This window comes from Acinonyx jubatus, chromosome B3 (assembly GCF_027475565.1).
Source record: "Acinonyx jubatus isolate Ajub_Pintada_27869175 chromosome B3, VMU_Ajub_asm_v1.0, whole genome shotgun sequence".
NCBI lineage: Eukaryota > Metazoa > Chordata > Mammalia > Carnivora > Felidae > Acinonyx > Acinonyx jubatus.
In genome coordinates this window covers 4,003,719-4,017,609 of record NC_069386.1, presented here as the reverse complement: position 1 = coordinate 4,017,609, position 13,891 = coordinate 4,003,719, and the positions used below count along the sequence as shown (strand labels likewise).

At 49.1% G+C, this 13,891-nt stretch overlaps 1 protein-coding gene across 4 annotated transcripts in view; it reads right to left on the bottom strand.

The window, feature by feature from the left end:
• The window catches only part of HOMER2 (homer scaffold protein 2), a 96,174-nt gene that overhangs the window by 10,920 nt on the left and 71,363 nt on the right, over positions 1-13,891 (bottom strand). For all 4 annotated transcript variants that reach the window (XM_027068189.2, XM_027068190.2, XM_053223487.1 and 1 more), the window contains exon 4: positions 685-777. In XM_027068189.2, coding sequence (XP_026923990.1) covers positions 685-777 — 93 coding nt within the window. The remainder of the gene's footprint in view (positions 1-684; positions 778-13,891) is intronic.

The following is a 13,891-nucleotide window of genomic DNA, read 5'->3' as shown; positions in this document are numbered from 1 at the left end:
CAGAGAGAGAGGGAGACACAGAATCCGAAGCAGGCTCCAGGCCCTGAGCTGTCAGCCCAGAGCACAACATGGGGCTCGAACCCACGAACCGCAAGAGCATGACCTGAGCCGAAGTCAGACGCTCAACCGACTGAGGCACCCAGGCGCCCCAATCGTCACACTTTTAAGTAGACAGACAACTCAATTTCTGGCAAAGCCGTATCTCCTTTGCTAAACCAGAGCCGTTGGAATACCATCTCCCATCTGACTTTGTTAAAACAGAGAAGCAGAGACAAGGGTTCTCCGGCATCAGCCAAGTTTTCTCTCTTGTGGGCACGAGGTACCCACCGGTATTGTCACTGCACATCGTTCACGCAGACTCGCCCCCCAGCACTGAAGGGAAACACAGTGCTTTGCCTCTGGTATTTAAACACAAGGACAAAGAATGCCTCTTAGGGGCCAGAGGCATGCGGTAATTCTAACCTCATCTAGTGCTTTCCGTCAAAAATACATCAGCACATCTGGAAAACTCAAGACTCTCAGAGAAACACGTCCTCACACCTCAGTGCGAGCAGGCTAAGAGTGGAAAAAGCCTTCACAACGCCCCTAATGCTGGAAGTCCCTACTTCTCGTCACAAGTGACAAGGAACAAAGAGGCTCAATTACTGATCACACTCAGATTTATTTTGTGGACAAATCACTTACTTGGGAATGATTGCTCGAAGTCTCCGTTTTCTCCTGGGACTTGTCTCTGGCTAGTCTGGCGGCTTCTTTCACCTCCTGGAATTTCTCTGCAAACTGAACGTGAACAGGAGTTACTGAGGTTGTTCTCAACCTTACACACAGCTGGTCTCCAGGACCCACCTTCGGGACTTTGCACTCATTTCAAGTCAATAAAATCTGTATAAATTCAGAAGAATAATTTTATTCAAGACTAAAAAGAAATGATACAAGGAATGCCTCTTCCAGTAAACTCCCGGCCTAGGTCAGATCGGAATCATTTTCTAAGCTGCTGAAGCCAGTTTAATACTGAAGTATTGGGATACTTGGGTGGCTCAGTTGGTTAAGCATATATGACTTCGGCTCAGGTCATGATCTCGCAGTCTGTGGGTTCAAGCCCTGCGTCGGGCTATATATGACTTTGGCTCAGGTCATGATCTCGCGGTCTGTGGGTTCAAGCCCCGCATCGGGCTCCGTGTTGACAGCTCAGAGCCTGGAGCCTGCTTCCAATTCTACATCTTCCTCTCTGCCCCTCCCCTGCTCAGGCTCACGCACACTCTGCTCTCTCAAAAATAAATGTTAATACTGAAGTATTAAAAACAAACACCTCCAGTTAAAAGTAACTAATACAAATGCAAGAAAATAAAACGTAGCTGTACCACAGAAGGAGTCCATGAAAAACTTCACCTCTATCAAAAGACCTGAAAGGTCCAAGAACTTGTACGATATGATGGAAACGAAGAAGAAGATCCAGTGAGTTGGGGAGAAGGAACTGGTCTAGACTTTAAAACTTGAAGACGTAAAACAGCAAAATGCAAAAAACAGCAAAAGTCAACATGTAGCATATGATCGAATCCTGCCCTGAAGAGACCATCCGTGGAAGACTTACACGGAGGCAGATGAAGAAATGGGAACAGAGACTGGATTTAAATGACATCAAGGAATTACTCATTTTACTAGAAATGCCCGTGATGTCATGGTTAGGAGGGAAAATGTCATTATTTTTTTAGAGATAAATCCTAAAATGTCTGGATGTCTGCAACGTACTTCAGCAACAATAATATAGATGAAGGGGGCGCCTGGCTGGCTCAGTCGGTTAAGTGTCCAAATTCAGCTCAGGTCACGATCTCGCGGTCCGTGGGTTCAAGCCCTGCGTTGGGCTCTGTGCTAACAGCTCGGAGCCTGGAGCCTGCTTCAGATTCTGTGTCTCCCTCTCTCTGCCCCTCCCCTGCTCACGCTCTGTCTCTCTCTGTCTCAAAAATAAATAAACATTAAAAAAAATTTTTTTTAAATAGATGAAGAAATGTGGCAAAACAAGGGTTAAGTCTGGTGACGTGTATATGGTGTTTTTTATCCTATGCTCTCTACTTTTAAAAAATGTTTTAATATTTTCATAATAAATTTCTTACAATGCCAGAGCAATCAAATCAATCACTGGCTTATAGTCACTGACAAGGCAACTGATTTTAATTAGCAAATACATTGTTCAAGCAGAGAACGTTCTGTGATAAAGCTGGCATTACAAAGCAAAAGAGAGCTAAATGTGCTTGCTGCAAAACACAAAGAGCTAGCAAGTTGCAAGGCTGCGAGGAGGCTTTTGCTGAGAACATGTTAATTTCGGAGCACAGGCTACTCTGGGAGCATGTTTACAACGCAGGCAGCAGTGGCCCACTTGGGAAAACCTTGCCAGATGACAGACACTGTGAACAAAGCACCCTGGCCGAAGCAGGAAAGGACAGCCCTTCTGTGCTGGCCGATGTTGCTCCCGCAGGACCATAAATAAAGCCCAGCCACGGGGCTTCATATTTAACCATCCCAGAGCAATCAGAGGAAAATCACGTTACTTGTTTAAAACATGTGAGGTCCAGGGGCGCCTGGGTGGCTCAGCTGGTTAAGCATCCATCCGACTTCGGCTCAGGTCATGCATGATCTTACGGTTTGTGAGTTTGAGCCCCGCGTCGGGCTCTGTGCTGACACCTCAGAGCCTGGAGCCTGCTTGGGATTCTGTGTCTCCCTCTCTCTCTGCCCCTCCCCCGCTCATGCTCTGTCTCTCAAAAATAAACATTAAAAAAAGAAAAAAAAACCATGTGAGGTCCAGCCTGAGACACAGCCCTCCCCTCCCTGCTTCCTCTTAGGGGACTCTTAAAGTCAAAACATCATGCCAGAACTCCTTGATGGTAGGGTCCATGCCTTTCTCTTGGCACCTACCCAGCACCTGCAGAGAGCAGGCACAAATCAGTTTGTTCAGTGAATGAATGAACTCTGGGTTCCAGACTCACACACCCTCTGGCCACTTGAAAAACAAATCATGTCCACGGTGCTAGTGGAGCCTGAGAAAGGCACAGCTCTCTTCTGCTAGACCAATGAGCGGATACTCTGCGAGGAACTGCGGTGAGTGTCTGGGGGCATCCTGCCCCATCTGGCCGCCTCCTACGCTTACCCAACTAGGTGGGGCATCCCTCAGAATATGAGCGTTAGCCCAGAAGAGATTTTGTGTAGGCACCATAAAGACCTTTCAATCCTATTAAGATGTTAAAAGATTCAATTTTTTAATTTTTTTAGCAGTTATTTATTTTTGAGAGCGAGTGGGCATGAGTGGGGTAGGGGCAGAGAGTGAGGGAGACACAGACTCCGAAGCAGGCTCCAGGCTCTGAGCTGTCAGCACAGAGCCCAACGTGGGGCTCGAACCCATGAACCAGGAGATCATGACCTGAGCCACATGAAGTCGGACGCCTAAGGGACCGAGCCACCCAGGCACCCCTCAAAGATTCTACTTTCGAAACGCATCATTTTAAGTGCTTTTGTCCAGTATCCATTAAAAGTCAAATGTGATGTGAAGAAAACTGTTCCCAACAGACAGCCCTGCCGGGTCTCGCCCGTGCTGCACTCAGTAAGGAGGGGGACGCCTCTCTCTCTACAAGCAGGCCGATGTTCTGCCAGGCTACCAAACCAAATGGGCACTCTTTCTCACGGATCCTTTCTTGTCTCTGCCCCTTGTCTCACGGGAAGCTGTTTTTAAACTAGACTGGAAATGTCATTAGCCAGCGTCATGCTCATTCAGTCAAAAACACATGGTCCAAGCAGCACTCAGCCCTTCGGTGAAGAGGTACCCCTCCCCTCCCCCCCCTCCCCCCGGCCACCATGTGTGAGCTGGGCCCTGCAGGAAGCTGGGCGCTGAGGCATGTATACTCATATACTCAGATATACTCATATAGTCATATACTCAGATATACTCAGATATACTCATATACTCAGATATACTCATATACTCAGGTATACTCATATACTCATATATTCAGATATACTCATACACTCATATACTCAGATATACTCATATACTCAGATATACTCAGATAGCTGGTGCAGCTACCAGAAACCACTCTGCCTCCCAGGAGGCCAAGAGCTGAGTAACAGAAGTCAGTGGCAACCAAGTCAGTATACAAAGTTCTTCCAGGCTTTGACAGAACAAGTCACTTCTGGATGAGTTCGGGGCCTCCATTCGCTCTGTCTCTAACATCCCTAACTGGTGAAGGCCTTAGCTCTGCTCTTGGAGACTCTCAGCCTAAGGCGCAAACCTTCCATTCCAGTGGCGGCTTCTTTCTTTGTCCCCTGACACTCATCATGGCGGCCCCTCAGTGGTCCCACAGTCGCTGCCTTGGGTAGGCGTACTTACCCCCCACTTCCCCTGGGCCCTGAGCACAACCACATCTACATGTGAAGGAGTGGAATGGCTTCTTAACACACGTTCTCTCTTTTGGTTCTTCCCCACCATTCTGTTCGACGGGATAGCTCTACAGTGTTCCGATGAGAAAATGCAGCCTTAGGGAGGCTGGTTAAAGCCCGGGGTCACACGGCTAGTTATGATAAACCTGAACTTGGACGCAGATCTGTCTTCCACACACCCAGTTACCTTCCTGTGCCAACAAGAATGCCAAGAGTCTTGCCCAAGGCAGTTGCTGAATACTTAACTGATTAGGTTTTCCACTTGCAGAGAGAAGCTCCATTACCTTAAGATGTAAAACACGGTTGTACACACTCCCTCTTTAAAAGACAATTACTGGGGTGCCTGAGTGGCTCAGTCGGTTGACCATCTGACTTCGGCTCAGGTCAGGATCTCGTGGTTCGTGAGTTCAAGCCCCGTGTCGGGCTCTGTGCTGACAGCTCGGAGCCTGGAGCCTGCTTCAGGTTCTGTGTCTCCCTCTCTCTCTGCCCCTCCCCTGCCCACACACTGTCTCTCTCTCAAAAATAAATAAACATTAAAAAAAAAAAGCCTTTAAAAAATTACTTCTAAAAGCTTCAACTCAAAACAGGCCACGGGGACCTTTAAGGCAAAGACGAGGCTTGAGGCACAGAGTGTCAGATATGGAGTGGGGAGCCCCTGGCCAGTCCCGATTTTACAGCTCTCCTCCGCTACACTGATGGGCGGCTCTCCTTCTCAGTTATAAAAGGGAGAGCACGAACACATACACCAAAACACACAACCTCAAAGGGACTGCGGGATGAGGGTGCCGTTATAAATAACAACAGCCAGGGGCGCCTGGGGGGGGCTCAGTCGGTTGAGCGTCCAACTTCAGCTCAGGTCATGATCTCGAGGTTCATGAGTTCGAGCCCCTTCTTGGGCTCTGTGCTGACAGCTCAGAGCCTGGAACCTGCTTGAGATTCTGTGTCTCCTTCTCTCTCTGCCCCTCCCCCACTTGTACTCTGTCTCTCTCTCTCAAAAGTAAATAAACATTAAAAAAATTTTTTAAAAATAGTAACAGCCTAGAACATCTCAGAAAAAGAAAAAGAAGGACACCTATTCTTGGCTTCACAGGGATAAGAGGAGAGCAGCTGGAATGTCTCATCTGGCTGTGCACTCCCAGCGACCCTTAGGTGCTCAGTATCCACATGGGGACACATGGGTTTCGTAACCGCCAAGGTCACCCTGAGACTGAACACAGGCCATCTGACACCAGCACTGGACACTACAGTGTCCTAAGACTTACCTGCTTAACTGCTAGCTTGGGTGAGCTGCTCAGTTCCAACCCTCATCAGCCTTTCAAATGCAGGGAAATGAGCCACTCTGAACCTCAGTTTCCTCATCTACAAAATGTGGGCAATAACACTACCTCCACGGATCACTGGAGAAAAAGGACAGGGCTTTGCTGGGCATGTGACAGGGGTTCAAACAGGGAACTGTGGCATCTCTGGCCTCGATCTGACTAGTTTCTTCAAGTAAAATAAAAGTGAGAGCCTTGAAACCATGAACATTAGTAAAAGAGTGCCAAAACAGGGTGAATTCATTCATTCAGAACTAGGAAGTGGTGATCTCTATGTACTTAGGACTGTGCCGGGGACACTGAAATACCTAAGATTTGGTTTCTGTCCTCAGAGAAACTCTGAGTTTTTGGAGGATTTTGTTTGACATTCAAATGGGTGAGAATAAAAAAGGAAATTTCACAAAGTAAGCCTAAAATGCAACCAAGTAGGATAAGCCCTATAGGATCAATTTGGAACAAATAATCATTGTAGGGGCGGTGCCTGGGTGGCTCAGTTGGTTAGGCGTCTGACTTCAGCTCAGGTCATGATCTTGCGGCTCGTGGGTTTGAGCCCCATATCGGGTTCTGTGCTGACTGATAGCTCAGAGCCTGGAGCCTGCTTCAGATTCTGTGTCTCCCTCTCTGTCTGCCTCTCCCCTGCTCACACTCTGTGTGTGTCTCTCTCTCTCTCTAAATAAATAAATAAACAAACGTTAAATTTAAAAAAAATTTAATAAATCATCTTAAAAGATGTGTTATCAGTAGCCGCGTGAGGGAAACAGGCCCTACCTCTTATATAAACATCATCTTGTGACAAACGAGGAATCGATACACTGATAGGGAAGGTTACCCCACAGAGATGGAGTGCACAACGTTAGTAAACAGGGGAAATGAATTTAAACCTTTACTACAAACAAGTGGCATGATACATGATCAGTGAGGTAACGGGGTCGGGATATTTTTTAAAAATCTGGATGCAAACAGAATTGAACGTTCACCAAACTTCTGCTTGAGGGGTAAGAAGGTAATGTTCTCAACTTGGAAGAAATACAAGAGAATCACAGAAGAGACAGATTTGTCTAAAAAAACAGGTGAAAGCTTTGCAGCAGAAAAGGGGAAGAAAAACTAAATCAGAAGGGAAACAAATGCCTGGGGGGGAATATCCGTTGCTAGGCTGGTATCACAGAGAAGGGCCCATTATCTTTAGTAGAGGAAGTTCGTACACACTGAAAAGGAAAACGTGAAAACCCCAATAGATAAACAGCAAAATGCACAAATATAAAACACAGTAAGTAAGCAATTGATAAAAACAATTGTTCAGTCCCACTGGAAATGCAAATCAAAATAATGAGGTACTATTCTTTGCTTGCTAAATCAGCAAACAGTAAATACAGTTACAATACCCAGGGCGGGCAAGACATTTCCAGATCATCAGTGAAAACAGCGTTCATACCCCTTGATCTAAGTGATATCACTTCAGGGAAACTATTCTGTGAAAATAATTGAGAACGTGAAAAAAAAAAAAAAGGCCTCAATACAATAATGGAAACTTAAAAGCAACCAAGGAGCCAGGGGATTGTCCACCGGTGAAAAATCTTATCTCCAAGGCTTAAGTTTTCTAACATTCCCCCTTACTATAAAAAAGAACACACAGGGCGCCTGGGTGGCTCAGTCGGTTGAGCATCCAACTTCGGCTCAACTCATGATCTCACGGTTCATGAGTTCGCGCCCCGTGTCGGGCTCTGCGCTGACAGCTCAGAGGCTGGAGCCTCCTTCGGATTCTGTGTCTCCCTCTCTCTCCCCCTCCCCCGCTCACGCTCGATCTCTCCCTAAGATAAACATTTTAAAAAAAAAAAGCACAAGCTTCTGAATGTAGAAAGTACAGTTTAGAAAAAAATATTCTTCAAACCCTATGGTCCCACCACCACATAAACTTCCAATATTTTCCTATCTCTATGTATGCATCCATTACACACATTTATCTTTGAAACAGAATGATATGGTACACCTCGTTTTATAGCCACTTATGAAATTAACAGGACATTAATATTCCCATGCAATTATATGCTTTTCTATTACCGCATGTGAATTGCTATGCAGTATCTTGCCCTGAAGGATATACTGGAATGTATTTCACCTAATTTCTTACTGTTGGACATTTGGCTGGTGTCTTGGTTTTTTGCTTTTGCCGTTATAAATGATATTTCAAGTCAAATTCTTAAAGCTCAATCTCTGTACTCAGTTATAATTATTTCCTTAGAATAAAAGCCAGTTAATGAAACCAGTGGATCAAAGGATATTCCAAGCATAAAGCTTTCTAAAATGTATGCCAAATTCTCACGTCTTTACTTGTTAGGATAATTTTCTGCAGTTTTTAAAATTTTTTTTAATGTTTTTTATTTATTTTTGACAGAGAGAGAGAGAGAGACAGAGACAGAGACAGAGCATGAATGGGGGAGGGGCAGAGAGAGAGGGAGACACAGAATCCGAAGCAGGCTCCAGGCTCTGAGCTGTCAGCATAGAGCCCAACGCGGGGCTCAAACCCACGAACCATGAGATCATGACCTGAGCCGAAGTTGGATGCTTAACCAACTGAGCCACCCAGGAGCCCCTTAAAATTAAAACAAATTTTTAGTGTTTATTTATTTTTGAGAGAGAGGGAGACAGAGCACAAGTGGAAGAGGGGCAGAGAGAGAGAGGGAGACACAGAATCCAAAGCAGGCTCCAGGCTCCAAGCTGTCAGCACAGAGCCCGATGCGGGGCTCAAACTCATGAGCCGTCTTGTAAGATCATGACCTGAGCCGAAATCGGACGCTCAACCAACTGAGCCACCCAGGTGCTTCATCATTTTCTGCAGTTTTTAAACTTGCAGTAATCGTTTTTTAAAAGTTAAAATCATCATCTTTTTCATCATTATCCTGCTAGAAAATGAAAGACTATTATCTTATTTGTGGCTTTTTTGTTTTTTCGGCCTTGGCCAGTGAAGACTCTGTGACAGACACTATTTGCTCCATTCAAAATCCATTTCTTGTTTTCTCTTGGCTTAACAAAATCTCAAATTTGACTGGAGCAGGAAATTTCCAAGGTGAGAGAGAATGAGAACCACTCCGAGCTGGCCATAGTGACCTACTTCTTCTTCTTTTTTTTTTCCCCCTGTGGGAAGGTGGCCCAGGGACTGACAGTTGGACCCAAGGAGAAGTCTGCCAAAGGACCTCACAGGGAAGTTCCTGTAGCACCACCTTCTACCTTCCCCTCTTATGATGAATGCAGATGTGATGGATAGAGCTTGAGAAGCCGTCTTAGCACCATGAGGAAAATGCCAATAAAAGAAACAAACATGCAGAGCTCTCACACCCAATATCGTGGGGCCACTGCATCCTACTGGCAACTGCCTGCCTTAGGACTTCTCTTCTGTGTGTAAAAAAGAACTCTATTTGTTTCAGCCTTGTGACTAGTTCCCTGTTACTTGCAGCCAAAGGCATTCTCACCAAAACATCAAAAGAATGAATGACTACTATCTCCTACTTTAAAACAACTGCCCTCAAATCAGAAAGGTGGCAGACAGAGCAATGTTCTTACAACTACACAGACTTAAGTGAACATAAGGATACAAATATGAATTACAGATGAAATAATTAAAATGGGTCAAGAGCAAATGTTGTGTGTGTGTGTGTGTGTGTGTGTGTGTGTGTGTGTGTGTGTGTGTCAGGGTTCAGACGAATCAATCGCAGGGCACAAGCAACCCCACCCTGGGTCACCGCCTTCGTGGCAGGAAGTGCTTCCTTCTGTCTGGGATAAATGACACCAAACTCAGAGCCAAACTCAGAACAGTGACATCTAAGGTCAGATACCAGAAAGAATCTAAACTTTAGCAAGTGGCTCACTTTTACATTTGGGTTTCCTTCCTTTTTGTCTCTTTTCCGAAGCTCCTTCTTTTACCAGAATGTGCAAATCCCTTCTAACGTTCAGTAGGCCGCTATCACGTCCCCTCGGGTGGGTGGACAGCCGAGTCCCAGCTTACCTCTGGGACTACACAGCTGCTATTATTTTTGGAAAGCCTGTCTAAAGAGCAGAAAGTGTCCCTGTAGGACTTTTGGGACCGTGGTGTAAAGTGGTCCTTATAATGGGAACAGTGGAGACCAAGGTTTCTATTTTCCTTCCGGGGGGTAGAGAGAGACGTGCGTAGAAAGTGTTCTCAAATGAAAATAGCTGCGCTGCTGTTCCTTTTTCTAGCCTAGTTATAGGGTTTGATTACAGATTCCTGTCTCAGGACTGTGGGTGGTTGCTCTGTGGAGTCAGAAATACTCGGCCACAGCTGTCCCCTCAGGTCCAAGTTCCTTTCTGCTAGCTAATTGCCACTTGTCGAGACCTCCAGCCGCACTTCATGGTAATTTATCCGTGTGTGGTTAATCGTTCCCTTCACAGGGAAGGGGAAAAGTTGGCTTGAAACATTCTGAACAAAGGAGACATCCGAGGGCTTCTCTGATAAGCCTCTGTGACAAGGGCAGGTCACAGTCACCGAGCCGAGACTCCGCTGCCAGAACAGACCAAGTGACTCGGGAAGACCAGACACTCCTCCTTAATGACAGGACGTTTTCTTCTGCCTGGGAAGGATGCAAAGCGGCCGAGCGTGGAGGTAGGCATGGCTTGAGGTCCCCCCAGGTCTCGGCGGACAAAGAAGTGAACTTTCACAACTTGTTCTGATTTTTGAGTTCCCCCTTCCTTCGATTCTTTCCGTTAAACTCTCTCCTGTTTATCCTTCCTAGCAACTCTGATTCCTCCAAAGATTGAAGAAGTTGTTCCAGGCAGCTGAGAGGGATTCTGCCTGGGCTTCCAGAAGGCCTGGAGCCTCGGGCGGAGTCAGGGACACACGGCCTCACGGCCCCGCCAACGCCCTGCCTCCCACAGGAGCCTCCCCGTATCGCTGTGTCCCCAGGGGTCTGAGGACCCCAGCGGGTGTGGGAAGGGGGCAGGGGGGGCAGGGCAGGGCAGGGGCTGCTCCCAACTCCCCCACCCCGCCTCCTCCGGGCAGCCGTGGTGCCCACCCCAGACAGGAGTTCTGGAATCATTCATTCACCAAACCACGATCATACTTGCTTCCAATTCACAAAAATCCTCTCTGATCCTCACAGCCCCTCTTCTTCCTCGTTTCAGAAAATGGCAGCTCTGTCCATCCGTCCATGTGCCCGCCCTCATCCCAGAGCCCCTGCCTCCCACGTCCACTCACTCAGGTCCTCGCCATCTCCGTTCTGGACCAGAACAACCCCGTCTCCCTCAACACTGGAAAGATCTGCCTGCGGTGCGGATCCGACCATTTTCGTTCTTCGCTTGAAACCCTTCGTAGGCTGTGGTTTCACGTCTGTGCCGGCCTCTACCAGCCCGGCCCACCCCCAAAGCCGCACGACGCATGACCAGCCCCCGGCACACGCTGTCATGGGGTTGTCCATGCGGGTCCCGTGACGTGGACAATATGGAAAAGGAAAATCCTCCCTGTGGGCACGAGCTGGAGTGTTTCCTTGTCCGGTGTGCACGGGGCAGGTCACCTGGAGTCGGGTGTACATTGAACCCTGGGGAAATGGTGAGGGGCCTCGCTGCCTGGGTAGGGACTTGGAAGAAACAAAGTGGGAAGCTTAGTGACAAAGATTTGGGAACGGCTACATCAGTGGAACCCAGTGAGCCCAGAGGGAACCCAAGTCTGAAAGATTCATATTCTGCATGAATGGCTGCAACTGGCTGAAAGCCTGTGCCCCCCTCAAATTCTTACGTTGAGGTCCTAACCCCCAATGTGATGGATTAGGAGGTGGGGCCACTGAGAGGTGATGAGGTCATGAGGGTAGCTCCCTCATAAAAGGGATTAGTACCTTTATTTTATTTTTTTCTTTCAACGTTTATTTATTTTTGGGACAGAGAGAGACAGAGCATGAACGGGGGAGGGGCAGAGAGAGAGGGAGACACAGAATCGGAAACAGGCTCCAGGCTCTGAGCCATCAGCCCAGAGCCTGACGCGGGGCTCGAACTCACGGACTGCGAGATCGTGACCTGGCTGAAGTCAGACGCTTAACCAACTGCACCACCCAGGCGCCCCAGGGATTAGTACCTTTATAAGAGACCCCACTGATTGGGGTGCCGGGGTGACTCAGTTGGTCCAGCGTCTGACTTCAGCTCAGTTCATGATCTTGCGGTTTGTGGGTTCGAGCCCCGTGTTGGTCTCTGTGCTGACAGCTTGGAGCCTGGAGCCTGCTTCCGATGATTCTGTGTCCCTCTCTCGCTCTGCCCCTCCCCCACTCGTGCTCTGTCTGTCTCTCTCTCTCTCAAATAAAAACACTAAAGAAGAAGTTATTAAGAGACCCCATAGAGCTCTCTTGCTCTCTTTGGGCCACGTGAGAGCACAGTAAGAAGTTGCCAGGATACAACCAGAAAGAGGACCTACCCCTGAACCTGACCGTGCCGGCATCCCGATCTCAGACTTCCGGCCTCCAGAGCTCCAAGAAGTCAGCTTCTGTTGCCTGTAAGCCACCCCAACACGTGGCATTTTGCTGTAACAGCCTGAACAGACTATGCTCTTCCAAAGTCCCCACCTTCACACCAGAGAGAATCCTTAAAAACCACATGCCCCACCCTGGTCCTGCAGGCAGCCCAGTGCTCGCCCAAAAGGCTTGCCAACACACTCGCCGGGCACCAGAGAGAGAGGCCCCTCGCGACCTAGATGACCCATACCCCTGCTCTCCAGGGCCGCCCCACCCTCTGACCTGCTGAGCGCCAACTGCCAACAACAGGGATCCACCCCGAGGCCCCAGATCTGCACCGCGCCCTCAGGCCACCGGCCAGCGGCTCGGTGGAAAGCGGATCGCACGGGGGCCCTTCCTCCGGAGCACTCCTCCTCCCTTGACAGATGCCATGGTCTGTCGTCGCTAGGCCAGCCCCACCGCCCAGAGGCCTCCTGAAGGTCTCCTGTGCCGCACAGCACAGCCTGAAACCAGCCAACCCGCTTCTGCGCCGATGAAACGAAGCAGCGTCCGATAACCTTAGGACTGTGGGCCCTCCCGCCTGCTGTGCTGCCTGCGGGAGCACCAGGCTTTCTGGGTGGGAGCACGTGGTGCTTCTCCCCAGAGGTGCAGCATGCGAGTCCGGGGACCAAGGGACATTGCCTCCCACGATGATACCCGATGACCTAGACTCAAGGATTTTCCCTGTGCTTCACAGCCCTGGTGAGCTGGACGTGTTGAGACCCAAGAAAGAATGCTCCTGTGAGCAGGTGGCAAAAAAGAGATGCTCAAAGTGCCACCGGGTCATTTTGGGTCTCTTGGGCTTCTTAGGGAGTAGCGTCCATGTAAGGACCTGGGGATACAGAGGGCGTGGGGTGGCCTCCATCGGGGTCGCGTGTCTGGCTGGAGGTAGGATGGCTGGGTCTGTGGGCTGCAGGCCTCCTTAGAGATGTGTGTGTGTGCCTAAGCGTGCACATGCGTGTGCCTAAGTGTGCACATGCGTGTGTACCTAGGTATGCACGTGTGTGCCTGAGTATGCACGTGCGTGTGCCGAGGTGTGCGTGCATGTGTCCACAGTACACGCACACACGTTGACCAGAGAAGAGGTACAAATCCGTGGGCCCCTGCGGGGCGGCTTCCTGGCTCGTCTGAACCTCCTCTGAAAGCTGTCCCCTGTGTACTCAGCAAATCCAAGCATCCCAGTCCATACCAAGTGGCCCTGTCAAGTCCCCCGAACCTGGAATTTTGTAAATGCCTCTGGGGACGGACGGGACCACAGCTCCACGTGCTCAGCGCCTCGCACGGGGTCCGCCCAGCCACAGCTCAATGAATATGCTCACGGCAATGGTCTACAGAGAAACAACTCCCCAGCCCTAGCCTCCTGAAGCCAGCCTGGCTCCAGCCCTTCCCTTTCAACTCTCCCCCGGGGTTCCCTGAGGCCCTCTGACCTTCCAGTAAGTTCCTGTGTCATGTAAACTAGCCAGTCTCGCTTTCAAGCAATGCGTTCTGAACACGCACACGGGGCTCCTTCCCCATCCTCCAGGGAAGCCCACTTGCTCACACATCCATCAGCGGGTGAGCCTCTCAGAAGTGGTCAGCTTGTTCCCGCAGACCCTGGGGCTCTCCAAGCCTGTGGTCGGTCACGATGTGCTCCTCAACACCTTCTGACTGTCCACAGAGCGTGTGTCC